At 37.8% G+C, this 22,449-nt stretch overlaps 1 protein-coding gene across 8 annotated transcripts in view; it reads left to right on the top strand.

Moving 5' to 3' along the window:
- Dtwd2 (DTW domain containing 2) overlaps positions 1 to 22,247 on the top strand; it is a 59,507-nt gene extending 37,260 nt beyond the window's left edge. For 6 of the 8 annotated variants that reach the window (XR_386012.3, XR_386011.3, XR_003952540.1 and 3 more), the window contains 2 exons: positions 18,005 to 18,133; positions 19,892 to 21,578. Coding sequence is in view for 5 of the 8 variants with exons in the window: in XM_006526214.3 (XP_006526277.1) it covers positions 18,005 to 18,133; positions 19,892 to 20,062 (300 nt within the window). In the remaining 3 variants the exon portion in view is untranslated. Of the gene's footprint in view, positions 1 to 18,004; positions 18,134 to 19,891 lie in introns of all 8 variants that reach the window. The other 2 variants (NM_001170960.1, NM_026854.3) reach the window with 1 other exon arrangement.
- Positions 22,248 to 22,449: the final 202 nt, after the last annotated feature.

Below are 22,449 nucleotides of genomic sequence, written 5' to 3'. Positions count from 1 at the left end.
TTGACTTCTTCCTTTCCAATTTGTATCCCCCCTGATTTCCTTTTGTTATCTTATTGCTCTTGCTAAGACTTTACTGTATTGAAAAGGTATTAAGAGAGTGGACAGTCTTGTCTTGTTCTTGATTTTAGTGGAATTGTTTTGAGTTTCCCTCCATTTAAGTTGGAGTTGGCCATGGGCTTGCTGTAAGCTGCCATTATTGTGTTTATCATAAAGGGGTGTTGGATTTTGTCAAAGGACTTTTCTGCATGTGATGAGATGATCGTATGTTTTTCTACCAGTTTGTTTATATTGTGGATTACATTTATTGATTTTTTTGTGTGTTGAATTGTTTCTGAACCTCTGAGATGATGTATTTTTGATCATCATTGGTCTTTTTGATGTTCTTGGATTTGGCTTACAATTTTTTTTTTCCCTCTGAGACAGGGTTTCTTTGTGTAGCCCTGGCTGTCTTAGAACTTACTCTGTAGACCAGACTGGCCTTGAACTCAGACAGAGACACCTGCCTCTGCTTCCTGAGTGCTGAGATTGAAAGCATGCATCACTGTGGTACAGTTGGTTTGCATAGGAGAAACTGTAATTTCTGTAATTCTCCCTCTTTGTTGAGTCTTTGTGTTGTTTGGGTATCAGGGTAACCAACTATGGCCTTATAAAATAAATTGGGCCATGTTCTTTCTGGTTTTGTTTTGTGAAATAATTTGAGGGGTATTGGCATTAACTCTTCTGGCCCTGTGCTTTTCTTTGGTAGGATTCTTTTAATAACTGCTTCCATTTCACTAGGGTTATGGGTCTGTTTAAGTTGCTTATCTGACCTTGTTTTAACTTTGGTAATTGGTATGTATCAAGAAAATTATCCATTTCTTAAAGATTTTCCAATTTGATGGAGTACAGGTTTTTAAAGTATGTCCTTATGATTGTTGGATTTTCTTGGTGTTTGTTGTTATATCTCCCTTTTTGTTTCTCATTTTGTTCATTTGGATATTTTCTCTGCCTTATAGTTAATAAGGTTTTCTCAGTCTTACTGATTTCCTCAAAGAACCTACTCTTTCTTTCATTGATTAATTGTATTGTTTCATTCCTAAGTTTGATTATTTCTTACCATCTACTTCTTTTGGGTATGATTTTTTCCCATTTTGTTCTGGAGCTTTGAGGTGTGCTGTTAAGTCACTAGTATGAGATTTCTTCTTCATTATTATTATTATTTTTTGGTAGACACAGCTAATTTAGCTTTTAGAATCCTCTTCATTATATCCCATAAATTTGGTATTTTATATATTCATTTTCACACATTTATAGAAAGTCTTTAATTTCTTAATTTATGTCTTGACCCATTTTTTTTAATTCAGTAGGAGTTGTTTAAGATCCATAAATTTTCAAGATTTCTGCTATTTCTTTTGTTGTTGATATCCAGCTTTGATCACAGTGGTCAGATAGGATGCAAAGTATTGTTTCAGTTTTCTTGTATATGTTTAGATTTGTTTTGTGTCTGAGTATGTGGTTAATTTTGGAGAGAGTTCCATGAAGTGCAGTGTAGAAGGTCTATTCTTTTGTGATTGGGTGAGATGTTCTGTAAGTACCTTAGGCCCATGTGCTTTATACTGTCTGTGACCTCCAGTATCTCTATACTGTCTGTGACCTCCAGTATCTTTCGGTTTAGTTTTCATGTGGATGACTTGTCTGTTTGTGAGGATGGGTTACTGAAGTCTCCTACCAGCAGTGTGGGAGGATCAATATGTGTTGTAAGCCGTAGCAGTGTTTCTTTTTAAATTTGGGTGCCGCTGTGTTTGGTGCATAGATGTTAAGAATTGCAGTGTCCTCTTGGTGGATTTTTCCTTTGATGAGTATGTAGTATTTTTCCCTTTCTCTTCTGATTAGTTTTGATTTGAAGTATAAGTTATTCAGATATTAAAATGGCTACACAAGCTTGCTGCTTATGTTCATTTGCTTGAAATATCTTTGTCCATCCTTTTACCCTGAGGTCATGTCTGTCCTTGATGTTAAGTATGTTTCTTGGATGTAGCAAAAGGGTGGGTCCTGTTTTTGCATCCATTCTGTTAGTCTGTGCTTTTTACTGGGGAATTAAGACCACTGATAGTGAGAGATGTCAATGAACTCTGTTGATTTCAGTTAGGGTTTGTGTGTGTGTGTGTGTGTGTGTGTGTGTGTGTGTGTGTTTGTGTGTGTGTATTTATTTTTCATGGACCGTTTTATTTTCTCTGTCTACTGTGATTGAAAGTTTTCTGGGTATAGTAGTGTGGGCTGGCATATGTGGGCTCTTAGAGTCTGCATTATATCTGTCCAGGCCCTTCTGGCTTTTAGAGTCTCCATTGACAGTTAGGTGTAATTCTAATAAGTCTCCTATTATATGTTATTTGGTCTTTTTTCTCTTACAGCTTTTATTATTCTTTCTTTGTTCTGTATGTTTAGTGTTTTGATTATTATGTGCTGGGGGGAGACTTTCTTTTCTGGTCCAGTCTATTTTTTTATTTTTTATTTTTTTTTTTTTGCATGCTTCTTACACTTTGATAGGTATGTCATTCTTTAGGTTGGGAGAATTTTCTTGTATGATTTTGTTGATTTTTGGCTTATGTTCCTTTTACCTGGTTTTCCTCTTTCTCTATTTTTATTCTTAGATTTGGTCTTTTCACAGTATTCTGGATTTCCTGGATGTTTTGTGCAAAGGGTTTTTTTTAGATTTAACAATATCTTTTTAAAATTATTATTATTAAACAATATCTTTGACTGAGGTATCCATTTCCTCTCTTGAGGTTTCAATGCCTGGGAGTCTCTATTCTATCTCTTATATTCTGTTGGTGAGCCTTGCCTCTGAGGTTTCTGTTCAAGTTCCAAAATGTTTTTTTCAAGATTTCCCTCAGTTTTGGTTTTCTTTGTTGATCTGTTTTCCACTTTTAGGGCTTGAAACATTTTCTTCATTCTTCTCACTGTTTATGTTTTCATAGAATTCTTTAAGGGTTATTTAATTGAGTCAATTCTTCTCCAAGGGTTTTTCATATTTTTAAAGGCTATTTTAAGGCCATTTTATTGTGCTTCAGCTATGTTGTAATACTAAGGGCTTGATGTGGTAGGCTTGCTAGGCTATGGAGACATATTATCCTGGCTATCCCATGTTTACGCAGGCTACTCCTGCCAGGGAAGCAGATGGGCTAACCGTCTATCTTCACCTATTCCTCAGTTCCTCTGAATCCAGCCCTTCGGTCTTTCCCCAGCCCTGTAGAGGTCACTTCCTGCAGCTCCCACCTCCCTGAGCCTGAGGGGAGGAATATGATATAGACCTCACCTTTGGAACTGAGTGCTCTGAAGTCTTTCATTTGCATGTCGAGCTGTTGTAGGCCTTGGTTTTGATTGTCTTCTACTGTAAGAAGCTTCTGTGAAGAATGGTGAGAGATGCACCTATGTATGGGTACAGCAGTAAGTCATGAGGAATCATTTTAGTATAATGCCCATTGAGCAGAATAGAAAGTTTTCCATGTGGTTGGATTTATATTCTTTTTTTTTAGATTTATTTATTTATTTTAGGTATATGACTACACCATTGCTCTCTTCAGACCAGAAGACAGCATCAGATCCCATTACAGGTTGTGAGCCACTATGTGGTTGCTGGGAATTGAACTCAGGACCTCTGGAAGAGCAGTCGGTGCTCTTAACTGCTGAGCCATCTCTCTAGACCCTGGATTTATATTCTTTTATTAGACTAGTAGTAAATTGAAAGTTAAGGTGTGAGATTTCCTCCATTTATTTCTGATTTTAAAGGAAGTATGACTATAAATAGTGGAAAGTGATAGTCCTGTCTGACAAACAATAATTGACATTTCTATACAATATGCCTTTTGATTATTTATACTGTGGGTATTAATTACATGAATAATTTTACTAATATCCATCTATGAGGAACCTTCCTCGACTCTCCTGTGACATATTTTTTAATCACTTTTATGGACTTTTTAATGTTTATGTTTCATCCTACTTTTTGGCTGGTAGATTACTAAATCCATGAGAAGATGAACTGTGGTTTTACTGTGTTACATTTAATAAATATTTATTTATTTATTTGCATTACTGAGACTTGAGTCTAAGATCTTCCCCAGGTGAGGCACCTGCTGGATCTCTGAGATTCATCCTCAGAAAATTCTTTACAAATGGTAAACACTGATACCTTTGTGATTGCTCATTTGTGTTGCTATAAGGGAGCACTACACACTGAGTCATGGGTAACAAACAGAAATTGGTTCCTTACAGTTAATTGAAATTGAAAAGTCCAGTAACAGTTTTCCAGCAGGTTTGGCAATTGTCATTCTAAGACAGTGCCTGCCTTTTGTGTTAGAAGGTGAGGAAGTGAACCAAGATCAAGATAAAGACCCGCTTCTTGGGGGCTGGAGAGGTGGCTTAGCAGTTAATAGCACTGACTGCTCTTCCGAATGTCCTGAGTTCAAATGCCAGCAACCACATGGTGGCTCACAACCATCTGTAAGGAGAGCTGATGTCCTCCTCTGGAGTGTCTGAAGACAGCTACAGTGTACTTTCATATAATAAATAAAAATTAAAAAAAAAAGACCTTCTTTAGCTTTTTTATTGCCTGATTTTATTTAGTCATGAGGATACTACCTAACCAAACCCTATTAGCCAGTTTGGTCCCATTTCCAGTACTGTTACAGTGAGAATTATTTCCAGTACAGGAATTCTGTGGGACATGTTTAAGGATAAAACCACAAAGGCTCCCAAACCACCATAAACATTTCTGTATCTAATTAGAAGTTAGACTCGAAGACAACAGAGCTAAGCCTTAAACAAAAACACAAAAGGCATAATAATACAGTTAATTTATTACACACACACACACACACACACACACACACACACACACTTTTTGTTGTTTCTGTTGTTTTGAGACAGGTTTTCTCTGTGTTAGCCCTGGCTGTCCTGGAACTCACTCTGTAGACCAGGCTGGCCTCAAACTCATGTATCTACCTGCCTCTGCCTCCCGAGTGCTGGGATTACAGGGATGCACCACTCTGCCAGGCTAGGCTTGTACCTTTTTAATGTTCTCTTGATTTTTATCTTCTTACATAAGAAGAAAAAAAATCTATATTTAGCAGCCCAATTGACATGTTGGTCATGTTATTTTGTTTTCATTAAATTTATAATCATTGAATATATTATGTAGCACCCTCTGTATAATTACAATTATATTTTGTTTTGTAATTGTATTTTCCATAGTCATTTAAATTATGCTTAAGCTAATTTATTGTTCACTATTGAGTTAGTTGCTTCTGTGTTTCTGTCACAGAACACCTGACCTAAACAAAGAAAAAAAAGATTTACTCCAGGTCCTTGGTTGTCTGGCTCCATGACTGTGGCCTGGTAGGCTGAGCATTGTGATGGCAGATGTGTGGAGAAAACTGGCTATTCAAAAATTACCTTTTGGGCTGGCGAGATTGGCTCAGCAGGTAAGAGCACTGACTGCTCTTCCAAAGGCCCTGAGTTCAAATCCCAGCAACGACATGGTGGCTCACAACCACCCGTAATGAGCTCTGACATCCTCTTCTGGTGGGTCTGAAGACAGCTACAGTGTACTTATGTAAAATAATAAATCTTTAAAAAGGAAAAAAATTACCTTTCAGCCAGGCAGTGATTGCACACACCTTTAATCCCAGCATTTGGGAGGTAGAGGCAGGCAGATTTCTGAGTTCGAGGCCAGCCTCATCTACAAAGTGAGTTCCAGGACAGCCAGGGCTACACATAGAAACCCTGTCTTGAAAAACCAAAATAAAAAAAAAAAGTACCTTTCAAATTGTGTAATATTTTATTAGTAGCACGTAAATAGCATGTTTAAAGGTTTACCTAGGACACTACAATTAAGAATTACTTTTTCAGACATTAATATTACTCTGAGATTTTCTATAATGATGCATATTTCAAAAAGTATTATTTATACTTTTTAAATTTGATACTGATTTCTGTGAATTGCTTTTAATTTTCTCACGGGAGTGTTACAAATGACGTTTTGTGGTTGGCTGTGCCCATAATGTTCTTACCAGTGTCTGTGTTAGTGATAGTTGTCTCGCTTGCCTGTTGCTGCCTGCACAGAGAGCACCTGACAGACACAGCAGGACGGAGACCACTCAGTCACACGCACTGAAGGAGACGTTCCCTAGACATGAGTAGTGCCTGTGCTCTAACTGGTAGTTCACGGTGTGCCATGAGATGTGCACCAGCTTTCCTCTGGGAGTCTGACATGTGGCCTGTGCGAGGCAGAAGGTGGCTGCGTGACTAGCCTCCAGGAAAAACTGTAGATACTATTTCTGAGATGCTTCTCCTGTAGCCAGCACTGCACCAACTGTTAGGATTCACTGCTGCCGGCCTTAAGTGCATCTCGTTCTATTCCTATATCACTACTGTGAGAGGGCTCTAGGAACCTCATGCATACTTTCACTGGGACCAGACCCCTGGGTCTTTTTGTTGCTTTTGCTTTTGTTTCTTTTGCTGTACTAATTCCTAGTCACAACACAGACTTTGGGTGTTTTAATCCTGGCAAGTCACTGAATCTTTGTGTAGTTCCGGGAACACTTAGAACACTGTATAATAGACTTCACTGAAACTTAGTCTCAAAGCCCCAGCTGTTTTACCTTATCTCACAGTGCAGTCACAGTTCAGTATGCTGCTGACAGCTCGCATGGAAACACTCATCACATGGTTGGCCTGGACTAGAAGGTCAAGATAGCTTTTGCAAATCCCTGGCACACTGGCATGTATAACTGGATGGTGGAATCAGGCTGTTGGTTAGAATGGATACCTGTAGCTTTTGTGATATTAACACCCCAAATGAAACCAGATTAGACAGATTATTTAATTTTTTATTTTATATCCTGGACTACTGTGTATTTTTATTAGGAAGAAAAACTGTAGTCCTGAATTCCCTATTTTTGCATGTATGTACATTGTATAGAAGCTGGTTATTGAAAGTAAGAGCACAGTGAAACCACTGAGCAGACTACTTGATGAGTAGAACGAAAGGTTTATTAGGGAATCACACTATTTACTGGGGTGTGGTGGGTGGGGGTCAGAGAGAACAGCAAAATGGTGGGAAAGCAAGCAGATTTTATATGACTGTCAGCGGGGTTGTGGTCTTTAAGCTAATACAGGCTATTCAGACTGACCAGGAACTAGATGCCCTTGCCTGAGGCAGTTGGCCATTGTGTGGATAAGGATCTTCATGGTTTTCATTGTAATATAGAAACCCACCCTCCTTCAGGCTTCTGTTTACCCAATAGCAATCCTTCTGCTTACTTGGTCAGAGCCCCCTTCCATTTACGACACTGGTCTTTTGAGGTCCTTTTGGACCTAACAGTAATTCCGTTCATCTCTTCCCCAACTATCTTTCTCAAATCTTAAGGAACATGTTTTTATTCTTTGAATGATCCTATGTGCATATATCTTTGGTTGTCTTGTTAATACATAACACCCTCTCCTGGCTCTGGTGTTTCTAAGAGAAGCAGTGCTTTGATTATACGCATGATAGGGTGTCTGTTCTTCTCCCGTTTTAATTTCAACCTTTTTAGGTTGATACTGTATTTGGAAATAAAAATCTGTCCATCATATAAAACTGAGAGCTAAGGTACACTAACTTTTGTTCTCCAGAAGAAATATGGAGGAAAGACTTCTAGTTATAGAACATACTATAGGTTCTATTCTACGACTAGAAGTTCGTTGTACTTACTATAGAAACATTACCGACATGTTAAGAGAAACGTTTCTTGTTTACTCACTCCTTTATAGCTCCCGACAGACCTTGTAGTCCTTCCTCTGAAGCATGGTGAATCTTCAGATCTTATCTAGGGATAATTTGATCTTTGCATGTACAGATTCATTCAGTGCTTCTACGTGAGTGTTAATTTGTTTATATTTAATACTTGAGTTTGTATTTTAGTATTAATAAATGATAACTTTTTGGAGGTATTACATGTTAGAAAATAATTTTGGATAAATTTTATTTTATGTAAATAAAAATTGAGGTATAAATACTAATGATTTCATGTCATTATGAATTAACAAGCTTGAGAAAAGAAGAAAGGAATGAGAAGAGGGGTCTTCTGACTTCAAATCTCTCTGCTGGTCTTAGTGTTTCTCAGGTTCCTCTAGTTTTTAGGGACAGCTATGCACCCACCTTTGTCTAGACAATGAATTTGTTTTGTTTGCTTTTTTCTTCTTTCCTCTTTCCTTTCCTTTCCTTTCCTTTCCTTTCCTTTCCTTTCCTTTCCTTTCCTTTCCTTTCCTTTCCTTTCCTTTCCTTCCTTTCTCTCCCCTCCCTCTCTTTTCTTTTCTCCCTCCCTCCCTCCCTCCCTCCCTCCCTCCCTCCCTCCCTCCCTCCCTCCCTCCCTCCCTCCCTCCCTCTCTCTCTCTCTCTCTCTTTCTTTCTTTCTTTCTTTCTTTCTTTCTTCTTTCATCTTCCTACTTTGTCTTGGTTGAGGTAGCAGGATACTATACAATTTGCCTGCAGTGGAGGTTGAATAAATGATTTTAGCTTTGTTTTTGGTAACCTCAGGATAACCACAAAACTTTTGTTGAATCCATGTTTCTTTATTTTAATACTCTGTCTAGATGAGTTAATTTTAGCCCTGAATTCTGAGTTCACAGTCTGCTTACCTTAATGGGACCCGGGCCTTGCCTTAAGTTGCTAGTATTTTAGGTCTTACTCTTACACACTGGATCACAGTCCTCCAACCACTTGCTTCAAAGTAGCGCAGTGGGCTGACTCCCTCTACTCTTACCTGTCCCTCTCATTAGGTAGAATGATGGGTGTTTGCTTGACTACTGTTTTGGTGCTACTGAAGACCTTATAATAAGAAGTTTTGGGGGAAGCGCTGGTAGAGCTGGGAGGGAGGGATAACTGTGGTCTGGATATGTTGTATAAGAGAAGAATCTATCTTCAATTAAAAAATAAAATAACACACCTTTTCAGATTAAAAAAAAAGTAGTTGGTTTGGTCACCAGCGTTGGGTAGAACCTTATAATCACACTCCTTAATTTCCACTCCCTCCTTTTCCACAGTCATGGGTACTGACATTGAGATTCTTAATGCTCTTTTTGTGTATACTGTTCATTATGGAAATCCTAAATTACTAATTAGACATATAATTGTTTGTACATAATATGTTTTCATTCAGATTTTCTGCACTATTCTTGTGACGTTGATAATTCGGAATCTTATTAAAGCAATACATTCTCAGTGTTCACTTTGAAGGGGTGGTTCGGATCCGCCAGTCATTTCCAGATAGATATGACTGAGTGGAATGAGGATATGAATATTATTATCTAGAATGAGAACATAGACTAAAATAAAGAGAGAGGGGGAGTGGGTTGGGGTTTTAGCTTAGTGGTAGAGCACTTGCCTAGCAAGCACAAAGCCCTGCCTTCAACCCTCAGCTCAGCTCTGGGGAGAGAGAAAGAGGGATGGGGAGAAGAGGAGAGGTAGAGAGAGAGAGAGCGGGGAGGGAGGGAGGGAGGAGAGAATAAGAGAATATATATTTAAGATTGGGGCTTGAGAAACTGGAGTGTTTACTGTATGGGGAGCATACACTGTAAACGAGACTGTTGGCCTGATGGATGGAAGGGAAACCAGGGAGTCTGGTGTCTTGACAGCAGGGCAGTAGAGCTTCATTACAGTTGAATACTGCTGTCAGAGCAGTTAAAGTGAGGACAGGTTTAGTGCTGTGATAGTTGCTGCAGTGCTGCTTTTAGTAAGACAAGTTTTAATGGAGGGCAGAGATGGAAACCAGACAGTCTGGCTTAAGGGGCAATTTGACAGGAGCTAATGGCGAACCCTGATGTGAGTAGTTTGGAGAGAAAAGGAAAGGAATGGAAGCTGGTGGAATTGTGAGACCAGTGTGTGGGGCTGTTACTTTCTCCAAATAAGATAGACTCAAGCTTGTTTTAAAGTCAGCACGGAGGATATAGTTAAAAGAGATCAAAGTAAGAGAAGGAATGTATGGTAGTACGTTTCTCAGACAGTAGACAGGATGAATGAGGGTGTTTTGAACATTCTTTCGGGACACATGCTTTCATTTGAATATCTACAAGTAGACTTTGTCTCTTACTTAACTTTATTCTTGGTTTTAGCCATTTTAACCATAATAGCTTGTGCCTCATAGTGGTATAATTTGCATTTGTGTCCCTTATGATCAGCCAAGCATCTGTTTGAGTTTTGTCATTTGAGTTTCTTCAAGTATTTGTCCTTTCCTACTTGGGGGACAGTTTTTATTGTTGAGATGCACGGCTTTAAAATATATACATAAACTATATCTTTGCCAGATTTATGTATTACAAATATTTATTTCAGTTTCCACCTTGCTTTACATTTATTAATGTTGGTTTTGAAGAACATGTTTTTAACTTTAATGAAGGCCAGTTTGCTCCATTTTTATGGTTTATATTATTACAATGAATTTTTATTAGTACTGAGCTTGATTGTTTTGTGGTTTTGTTTATATAAAATTTGTGGATAATTTTTTTGAAGATTTATTTATTATATGTAAGTACACTGTAGCTGTCTTCAAGACACTTCAAGAAGAGGGAGTCAGATCTCGTTACGGATGGTTGTGAGCCACCATGTGGTTGCTGGGATTTGAACTCTGGACCTTTGGAAGAGCAGTCGGGTGCTCTTACCCACTGAGCCATCTCACCAGGCCTTGTGGATAATTTTTAATGTGTGTGTGTGTGTGTGTGTGTGTGTGTGTGTGTATGTGTGTACCTACATGTGTCACTAGGTGTATGTCGAGGTAAGAGGACAACTCTGTAAAAGTTGGTTTCTTCCCTTTACCATGTCCTGGGGACCTGGGGATCAAACACAAGTTATTGGGCTTGGCCGAAAGTGTCATTTATTACTTAATAAGCATTTTGTCAGTCTCATTTTACATATTTATTAAATACTCATGCCTTGATTTCATGTATGTAGTAAGTTGCAGTCATATCTGAAAGGGCCTACTAATGTGAGATGTTGGTATTTGTTTTGAATCAGTGACTGTAACTTTAGATAGTCATATTATTTTCTGGTGATGCATAAGCCTCTAACTGTGTAAAATTCTTGGAGTACATTATTTAGAACTGTTCTGCATATCCACAATGAGAGGAGGCTGTGAGTAGCAGTGTATGCACTGTAGACTTGCATGCAACAGCTGTCACAGTTGGCAAAGTCATCCTAGAGAAGTGCTGTATTAAATTGGTCCAGCGGACACAATTAATTCAGAAAAAGGAGCTGTTTGCATGACAGGCATGCTTGGCAGAGTTAGGCGGCTGGTGTGATAATGTACCTCAATTATGGGGCGGGGTGGGTAAAGCTGCCTCTGCTTATGAAAAGATGAGGAGTGCACGGTATGAGCAGATGGTAAGAATGCTTGACTTTCTAATACCTTGCCATGTTACTAGTCATTTTTAAAGAATTGGGGATTTTTTTGTATAATTTGAGAAATACCCTGAATATTAATGGAAGAAATTTAGATAAGCTAAATCAGAAGAAACATGACACTAAATTATATTTTATTGCTTTTAGAAGTTACTAATGAACTTCATTGTTGCTTATAATTGTTTTATAAACATGCAAGTAACCTTTGCATTTCCTAAGTTTATTGTTGTTTATTATAAAATACAATACTTTTAGGTATTTTGCTTTTGTAGCCCATATATTTCTCTCTCAGAACATATACAAAACCACATCACTCATACACACACACACATACACACACACACACACACACACACACACACATACACCCCTTTATGTAGGCACATGTACAAATGCAGTCTATATAAGCCATGACATTTCATGTACTTTGTACTGTCTCTTAGCTACTTTTTGGTATTCTTGCTAAGTATGTATGTCCCAAATCAACTTGAAAGTGACTCTTTTAAAATTTATTGAACCAAAAGCAGATAGGTAGTATTCTATGATTTATGGAGAAAATTAAAAATTTATCATTTCCATTTTCTAAGGGGTTAGTCTGAATCTGAGAGATAAAATTAGACCATTTTATGTCCCATCAGTGTTGTGGCATCTGTTTTAAAGTGATCAATATTTCTGGCCTAGATTGAAGGCAGTGAAGGAATGTTTCTTCTTAGGTTCAAATTCAGATCCAGATGTATTGCAGAAATTCTAAGTAGTCAAGAATGAGTGTGTGTTAAACTTTTGAGGTATGAATACTTTGAGGATAGAAAGGGGTATATTTAAATTTTCATTAGCAAAGTCATGGGTCTTGGAGGAAAACCTATAACCGTCACCCCCAAAAACAGCACGATCCATAACTATACTCCAAATATTTGTCCTTACACTGACACATAAGTGTGCTTTTCACCTGTCATTCAGGAAACTTTTCTTTGCAACAGATGGAGACCATTATAGAAAAGCAGAACACATCACAATGCAGAGTTGTGTAGCCTACTCTCAATGGATACGTCTGAAATACAACCCAGGGATCATTGCAGTAGCGGGAATGGAAAAATAGTAGGAGTCAGAGGAACAGGGAGCTTGCAGTGAGATTGTTTCTTCTAGGAGTATTAGAAGTGACACCCATGAAATCTCACCCACATGACTGCCTAAACATGACCTGAGTAAGGATGACATCAGTGGACATGCCAAAGTGGACAGGGACTGGCCTCAACCCTACACAAAGAGCTGCAGGCAACCATGGAATGCCGAGGGTGGGAGAAAGTCTTCCCCAAGAAAGAACACGCCAATCGGTTATTGAATACCAAATGATCAGCCTTGAGAACACACACACGAGAACAAGGAAGTATACATGGGGGAGGGGCTAGAAAGGGGAAAGGGGGAAATGACATATTATTTCAAGAAATAAACAATATTAACCTTTTATTAGCATTGCAGCAGTCACTTGTTGCTGAAAGACTTTTCAAACACCTGGAATAAAAGTGTCCAAGGATAAAAAGGGACCTACTTCATGCCCAAGAAGAGGGCGATTCTGTGGTTTTTGAGAAGTTTATCAAAGGAAGCAGTTTTTGGAACTTAGCAATTAAGAAGGGGATTTTTATAAGTGAGCCTATAACCACTTGGGACACAACACTGTACAGTTTCCTATAACGCATCAGCTAGAAACTGAGAATTAGGTATGAAAAACATCTTTGTTTTTGATTTTTAAAAGAGTGTGTGCTTCTACTTTCCCACCAGTGTTGTCTGTTGTCTTTGTAAATTGTACAAATTACAATTTACAAAGCAATTTTACAAGCAATTTGTTTAGTTACATCATTGTCTGTTTTGCTAATACAACTCAATTTGGGGAAAAGGATCAGATTTAAAAAATAGTTTCCAGTAAGTTTTGAATGCTCCTTTTAGACTTTAAAGTGTGTGTAAATTTCCTGTAAGGGACAAGTAGATCCTCACAGATACTACTTTAAACTATCTTTTACCTAAAGGGCAAAAAATAAAATCAAGTAAATAATGAGCCTTAGTAATTTCTCAGTCATCTTAGCCATAAGCTTGTAGTAAAATATGTGTTTAAGAAATATACTTAAGATTTTATTGATTTGTTTTCCACTTCTTAGGGTTATACCTTAAGTAGCTGCTGTGGATATGTCCTGTGCCTTTTGATCTTTCTCAATTGACAGTTACTCTTATATTTTAGACATATATATATATATATATATATATATATATATATTCATATCCCTAGTAAATACTTGGTCATTTCCTATTTTCTATACATGTTTAGACCCAAATGAAATTTAAGGTCATTATAATATAATTTTTCTGTGTTTTCTGGTATTATATTATATAGGCAGTTGACCTGGATTTTTAGATGGATAGTCCAGAAAACACAATAAAAATGATTGTGTTGGTAGAAAAAAACTTTAAATATAGCTTTTGGTTCTTTAATAATATAAGAGCAAGACTTTCTGAACAGAACACCGATGGCATGGGCATTAAGAACAATAAATGGAACATCACAAAACTAAAACTCTTCTGTACAGTAAAGGACCCCACTGTTCAGGCAAAGTGGTAGGCTACAGATGGGAAAAGATTATTTTTTGTACCAAGTGCACATCTGACATAAGGCTAATACTCAAAATATAAAAGAACTAAAAAACTAGACACCAAGAAATTGAGTACAGATCTAAACAGAGAATTCTTAAAAGAGGACACACAAATGACTGAGAAACAAATGTAAACTCTAAGATTTCATTTTGACACCCACCCAAGTAACCAAAGCAATAAAACAAGTGCCAGCGCCTGCAGGCGAGGACACAGGGTCAGGAAACACTCATCTATTTCTGGTGGGAGTACAAACGTGTATAGCCACTGTAAATCAGTGTGGTTGCTTCCTTCAGAAACTAGGAGTTGTCTACCCTAAGATCTAGCCACACTACTTTTGGGTGTATACCCAAAGGGCACTTGATCATGCTACAGAGACATTTGCTTAACCATATTCATTGCTGCTCTATTCATTATAGCCAGAAATTAGAAACAGCTTAGATACCCATCATAGATGAATGGATAGAGAAAAAGTGTATTTACACACAATGGAATATACTCAGGGGTTAAAAAATGAATCATAAAATTTGTGGGCAAATGGTTGGAGCTACAAAAACCCATTGAATGAGGTAACCCACACCCAGAAGGACAAATATGGTGTGTATTTCTTATATGTTGGTGTTAGCTGTTACATCTTTGATAAACAAACTATAATCCGCAGAGGTTAGGTGGGGAGGGAGGGAAGAATAGATCTCCCTAGGAAGAGGAAATAGAATAATTAATTTTAGATGGATGTGGAGGGTGTGCTGGAATGGGAGAATCAGAAAGGAAGGGGGAGCTAAGAAAGAGATGAGGCAGGGACTATAAGAAGGAACAGCTAAAGCTAAGGGCCATCGGAGAGGCTATATGAAAACCTATTGCAGTAGAAGCTTCTGGAAGTATATGTATGTATGAAGGTTATCTAAATGAAATAAGCAAATAGCAGGGGAGATGCAATGCCAACTGGACAGCTCTTATCACAATGAAGTTCCCAGTACTGGGAATGGATTGCATCTCATTGAGTTGTTGACCAAAGGGGGCCCAAACAACTTAGGCTATTGCCAAGGCAATTGGTTGCTCTCCAGTAACTGATGACAGGCCCCTGTTGCTGAAGACAACACCTGTACAACTAATTGAACATGGAGAGCTAGTAACTATGTAGAGCATTCTCACCTACAGAGTAGTTAGTGTTCATGGTACTGAAAGGTACTTTGTACACTATCAAAGGAGAAAGGTAAACACCAATCCAGCTACAAAACCTAGGACTGGTTAAAAAATAATCTTCCTGTGAGATATATTGGTATAATAGTGGCATGAAGCTTGTGGGCATAACCAATATCTCATTGGATCTAACGGCCACCCCATGGCGTGGAGTCCATCGTTAACAGCTCAGGTGGCCAAGAATATTACTGTTTTGCTGATGGAATACAGCAATAAAATGATTCCTCATTACATTCTGCATTGATCTGTACTGTAGATCAATGCCTTGCTCAGTCATCATCAGAGAAGCTTCCTTCTGCAGCAGATGGAAACAATTACAGAGACCCACAGCCAGACAATGTGCAGAGAGTGAGAGACCTTGGAACACTCAGCCTTAAACAAGATGTCTTCATCACATCCTTCTCAGGACTCAGGAAGAGGAAAGAGTCTAAGAGCCCGGGGAGATGAAGGACACCAAGGAAACAAGGCCTGCTACATACAGCAGATGCACAAGAGGATCCACAGAGATTGAGGCAGAATGCACAGAGCCTGCGGGGTTGGGGGCTGCACCCAATGGGGTCCTGGTGATGAGAGGAAGTCTGTCTAACTCAGAAGCTATCTATCTCTAGTTGTTAACAATTCACAGATGAATTAGACTTACTCTGAACGTGTAAACACAGCACATTTATGTCCAAGTTCACAGTACAGGATTTCTTGCCCCAAATTGAGAGGTTAAAACTTATATATGGAAGCCCTCAAATGCATTCTTCATACAGTTAATGCAAATATTGTTGCATCCTCCTCTAGGAAAGAGATTTTGAATCATATAAGTGAAAAATCTCATCCCCTGCATTTTCTTATGATTTTCTAAATCATTCCACATAGAAGAGAAGGGGGTGGGGAGGAGCTGTGTGAGGGGATACGGAAGGAGGGGGGCTGATATGGGGATGTAAATTAATTAATTAAAGAAAAATTATTGACTAACAGAACTTTCCTCTGTTTAAATGCCCGAATAGATTTATACTTAACAGTTGTTTTCTTTTTCTACACTGAATTTTGCTAGTATCAGATCTTATTTTAGTTAAAGGAGTAACATGTTTGTTTTTTTCTATTTTTCTAGTGCCCCCATCTCTCTCTCTCGCGTGTGCGCGCTCTCTCGTGTTCTCTCTCTCTCTCTCTCTCTCTCTCTCTCTCTCTCTCTCTCTCTCTCTCACACACACACACACACACACACACATACACACACACACACCACACATTTAAATCTGCATACGAGAAAACATAATGCTTTTCGTTTGCATCTGTTTATCCTATAAATGTCACAATTTCATTTTTTGTTTAGAACTACATAAAATTTCATTGTATATAAGAACCATGTTTCTAAAAGTTTACAGTTTCTATTTTATTTTACATTTAAACTCATTTTTCATGTTTTACTTTTATTAAAATAGATTTTCCTCTTACATACACAATACTTACTGATTAGGGCTTCCCTCCCTCCTTTTCTCCTATTTCCTCCCCATCTTCTCTTCCATCCAGGTCTGTCCCCTTGGTATCTTTCATTAGAAAACAAATAGGCTTCTAAGGGATAATAATAAAATATAATAAAACAAAAACTAACGTATTGGAATAGGACAAGACAAACACAAGGAAAAGAGCCTGAGAAGAGACAAGAAACAGATTTAGATTCAGAGACACACTCATTCACATACTCAGGAATTCCATAAAAACACTAAAATGAAAACTATAATAGGTTTCATTTTATAAAAGGACCTGTAGGGTAAAAAGAGAGAAAATATAACAAGATTGAAAGAAAAAAAAGAAAAGAAAAGAAAGGCCTTAACACAGTATGAGCCAACTAACCTCCAAAGATGCCATAAAGTTTGTTTTCTGTTGGCCATCTACCAGGCAGGCAGCCTGTCCTTAAGAGTAGTTTTCTCCCCAGTAAGACTCCCTTGGAGAAAAACTTTCATTTACAAATGGTTATCATTTGGAGATAACTTCAGGGTTAATGGTGGAGGCATGTGCCAGCTTCTTTTAGTTCTAGGACCCTAACTGGTACAGACCCATGCAGGTACTATGCATGCTACCTCAGTCTGTGAGTTCGTGTGTGCGTTATTCATCCTGTTGATTTACAAGGCCTCGTTTCCTTGCTGTCCTCCACCCCACTGGCTCTTACACTCTTTCTGCCTCCTCTTCTACAGGTTTCCTGACCTCCGAGGGGAGGGATTTGATGGAGACATGTCCTTTAGGATTGAGTGTTCCAAGATTTCTCATGCTCTCTGTATATTGTCGGTCTGTGGGCCTCTGTATTTGGCTATAATGATGTTAGTTTTTTGAGGGGGAAATAAGGGAAAGGCAGATTGAGTTGAGGGCTTCCTGCATGCTCAGCAAGGGCCTGACACTGAGCTGTATCCCTAGCCGCATGGTAACTTTTTTCCTGTTTTAAGCTATTCATTGGGTCATTTGGGCACTTTCCCATGTACCTGTTTGCTATTCTTTTGTGAAATGTGTACTTCTTGTTCTTGTCCTTACTGGAGGGTATATAGAAATTTGAATGTATTATGGGTAACTTTCTTTCTCAGATGTCTTTTTGTAGCTAGACTCTTCTGCTGTTCGATAGTAACAACTAAAGATATGTGCAAAGATCTAATATGTTTAGTATTTCTGAAGTTGCAATCTTAGGAGGAAGGTGAACAGTATTTAAAAATATAGATTTCATCATTTTAAATTTAAGATGAAAATTAGATCTTATTACTTTGCTTTTGGTTTTAGGTGCAGTTAAAAACTAGCGTTTGTAGTCAGTATGTAATTCGGATGCAACCAACAAACAGGTGCCTTTCTACCCTGGAGTGCGCTGCTGTTGCTCTTTCCATCTTGGAGAAAAACAATTGCATACAAGAGGTATGTGGAAGTCATAGATTTTAAAAGTAGGGTTAGATTTTATTGAGAAAACTTAGATATGCATAACTTGTAAACTGTAAGCCAAATGGCAAGTAGAGTATATCTGCAGTAGATATTTATGGGATTTTACTGTGTTGGTTTAGATTCCAGATTGCATTATTTAAATATTCCCACTGAGCTGTGCTAAGCAGCACAGCATTCAGTAGAGGCTTGGGGCTGGATTTTTCCTTCACTGTTCTCTACTTCTTTTTTTAGTAGTTTGTATTCTTTAGTGATCAACTTTTTCTTTTTAATTAAAAGAACATTCTCCAGCAACATTGCTTGTTTGTATTGGTGATTTTATTTGAGGAGATCTGCTAACAGTCTCTTTACTTTCTAAAACTTTCTTAGAGTGTAAAATAGGTACTTACATGGATAGAAATGCCATAGAATATAAGAAGGATTTAACCTATAATCAGCATTATATTTTAATTCCCATGAAATTCTAATGCTTACACACACACACACACACACACACACACACACACACACACGTACGTACGTACGTACGTACGTACGTACGTACGTGTAATAGTCATCAGCAGAGAATAACATTTCAGTGAGATTAGTAATATCTCAACTTTTTGAGACATATTAGAACCTTTACATTTAAAGTAAAAGTATCATAAACAAATAATTTTTAAGGTGGGTTATGAAAAATAAGTAAACTATTATGTCTTACTCTGGACAAAAAATGTCAGAGGATGACAGTTATAAACAAATGGAGTTGATAATGCTTCCAACTCACATTGCTCCTCACGGGCACATACATGCATGCCTGCGCATACAGCATTCTTCCTGCCTCTTTCTCTCATTGTAGAGTGTCTTTACTGTTATGAGACAGTGCCTTACTGATGAATAAAATTTCAGCAGTGAATACAACCTAGTGCAGAGTGGCTGGAAGCCACAGAAACATTAATCTTGAAGAAAACAAACAAAAAGATCTCTAGGAACAGACCAGTTGAAGAGTGATGGAGCCAAGGTTGAGTGCTTTGCCCCTCCTGGGGCCCTGAGCTGTGGAGACTGAGAGTTGCAGCCTATCTTCTTTTGATGAAAGTTGTGTTTCATAACAAGGCTTTCTCTAGATATGTGCATAGACTGTTTCAGCTAAACAGTTTATTTCTCCCATGTAGTCTTTGAGAAGAACACAGCAATCCTAGGTCTGTGAGTTGAATGACCAGGATGTCCCAGCCATGTCCCTTTCTTTGTTACCATCGCCTTCCTCTGTCTGTGTAATTTTATTTACATTTGTTCACTACTTTTTCTTCTTGATGTAACCAGAAACATTTATGGATAACAAAGAGCTGACATTGATTCCTGCTAAGTTAGCTCTGATAGTTTATGATATCTTAAAATAAAAGAAGTAACTTTTGATGAAAGCCAACTAATTTGATGTGCCCATCTTCATAGCTAAATGTTTCCTTTAAGCATCTTGTTAACAGATTAAATTATTCTAATGACAAATTTCAATTTTATTTAAATAAAATTAGTGTATAAAACTTAATTCAGACTCTATTGCCTGTATAGAAATCAGTATAAAACCTTTTATTAAAATCTGTTAATTTAGAAATATGTATGGAATGTTAGAATAGCCATTGCTCCTCATAGTTAAAAGAAAATAATTAAAAAGGTCACATAAGTGTCTGTATTTGAAAGAAAGATGTAGATAGAATACAAGTTGACAAAATACATTTTTAGTGTCTTTTTTTTTTCTCACAGACCCTGCTCCGCCCCCTTCAAGCTCTGTGTTCTTTCCAGCTTCAGCATGGCGCTCAGATTCGCCTCAGCAAGGAATATCTTCTGAGAAACGGATTGTATCCCAAGCCAATGCCAAAGAACAAACGCAAACTCAGGAAGATGGAGCTGTTGATGAACAGTGTTAAAATTTAGCACGTCTGTCCCTGTGGTGCTAGTTTACCTGTCACTGGCTGACAAGACTGTGTTACATCTTCCCAGTCTAGGCTTTCGCTCTGAAGAATCGTTGGCCCATTCTTGTGCTGAAGGACGAGGGCTGCTCCACAGCGCCTTATGGTTCACTTCCGTTGACTGTGAAAAGCAGTTTCACACTGCCTCTCGTTTTGTTTTTGTTTTTGTTTTTGTTGTTTTTGTTTTTTCAATACAAGGTTTCTCTGTGTAGCCTGTAGACCAGGCTGGCCTCAAACTCAGAGATCTGGCTGCTTCTGCCTCCCAAGTTCTGGGCTGAAAAGCATGCCCCACCTCTGTCTAGCTTCTGTATTTGCTTTTAAACATGTGCTTCCAATACTTTTTTTTTTTTTTTAAAGAATCTATTCAAAATACGATTAGTCTAGAGTAAGGAGCTGTTGTTTGTAAAATGAGGAAAATTGTGTCTGGGAACATGTTCCCGTCAGTGTTTATAGGTATGTAGGTGTAGATCACTGATGGAATATACCCCGTGAAACTAATGTTTCAGCCTAGTGAATGAAATTATAAGTGTGAAGTAAGTGACACAGAGGGCAGTTTATGTCATTAAGTAGTGTAAGGGAATAGGGAGACGTTACTGTTTACAGTTGTACTCGGACTCAGCTAATGTGACTCACGTCTTCTGTTAGCATCTGAATTCCTGTGGAGACATATAATTTTGAAATAACCTGCATTCTCTATGGGGGATGCTGTGCATAACTTTCAGTGTTCACTGAGCAAGCTAACTGGTGGTAAGAGGTTTTTGATGAAGTTTCTACATGGAAATGACTGAAGTAAATTATAATAAAGCTATCATTTTAAGAACATATTTCTATAAGTAGCTCTACTTACTTTTTTTTTTTTTTTTTTTTAAAGAAAAACAACTTTCAATGTGGAAGATACATGCCCTTACCTTATTTGGAGAATATTTACTGATATTTTGTATAGAAAAAGAGAAATTTATACATTTTATATTTATATCCAATTTACAGTTAAGCATACACTTTGGCAAGATCACGATGTTTCATTTTGACTGTTGTTCACAATTGCTAAGGTTTCCTAAATTCAGGGTGACAGTGGAAGGGAGAGTCAAGCATGACTTAGTTTGTGATCTTTAGTTGTGATTTTGATAAATACCTCTGTGTGTGGCATGAACACACACCAGTTTCTGATTATTTTTATGCTTTTTTTGTTTGTTTGTTATTGGGTTAGATCAGACACTCATTAAGAACTTGGCTGGTCCTAATTAGAATGCTAACAGATATGTAGCATGTTACAGAAAGATATTAAAATTTAGGTTTGTCTTAAGTTGCTGACTTATATTTGCATTTAAAAATAAGTCGGTCTTTTATAACCTAAATGTCTAGTATCAATTGAATATTTATATAATAATGAAATAGTAGTATTATGTATAATGGTTTCTTAAGGAATGAGTTAAAATCATCTCATAATAATTTTTTATGTTGAAAATAAACTTTATAAAATCTTTTGAGTGCTATGATTGCTCTTTAAGAACAATCTGACAAATGATACTATTTATATTTCCAAACATCAATTTGTGTTTACCATTTAGAATAACTTTTATGTTTTAAACATAATACTTAAATACTTAAAGTTTATTACTTTGGCTACATATTTTTTCTTTCTTTCTTTTTTAAGAAGATATATCTAGATAGAAGAAAGATGGCAGAGTTGAGATACTTGGCACTTTGATGCATCTGTGAATCCTAACAGCATCAGATACATGGCTACAGGGTGTGGGGAGTGACATGTAAAGTCAGGAGTTTAGCAGCAGACAGAGATTAGGCAAATCCAGAAAAACCAGAAGTTTAGATTTGTTGAAGAAATTGGACCCTAAGGTGGTATGTGTTGGGAGCCGCCCCCACATTCGCCGTCACAAGATGGCGCTAACATCCTGTGTTCTAAGTGGTATACAAATAATCTGCGCATGTGCCAAGAGTAATTTTCCACTACATGTACTCTGCCTTTACTCGGCCATGGGCTGCAGCCAATCAGGGAGTGATGCGTCCTAGGCGAAGGATAACTCTCCTAAATAGGGACAGGGTTTCGCTTTCGTTTTTGGGGGCTTTCGTTTTTGGGCTTGGGGCTTGCGCTCCTGGCTCCTGAAGATGTAAGCAATAAAGTTTTGCCGCAGAAGATTCTGGTTTGTTGTGTTCTTCCTGGCCGGTCGTGAGAACGCGTTTAAGAGTTGGTGCTGAAACCCGGGACGAGACAAGAAAACTCGGGACGGGAGTTAACCATCACCGACGCAAGGAAGATCCCTCATTCCGGAACCAAAACTGCGGGTCACGGTAATAAAGGTTCCCGTAAAACAGACTGTTGAGAAGGATTCAACT

Source organism: Mus musculus, chromosome 18 (assembly GCF_000001635.26).
Source record: "Mus musculus strain C57BL/6J chromosome 18, GRCm38.p6 C57BL/6J".
NCBI classification, from domain to species: Eukaryota; Metazoa; Chordata; class Mammalia; order Rodentia; family Muridae; genus Mus; species Mus musculus.
The sequence above is the reverse complement of the archived record's forward strand: the minus strand, read 5'-3'. Positions and strand labels throughout refer to the sequence as shown.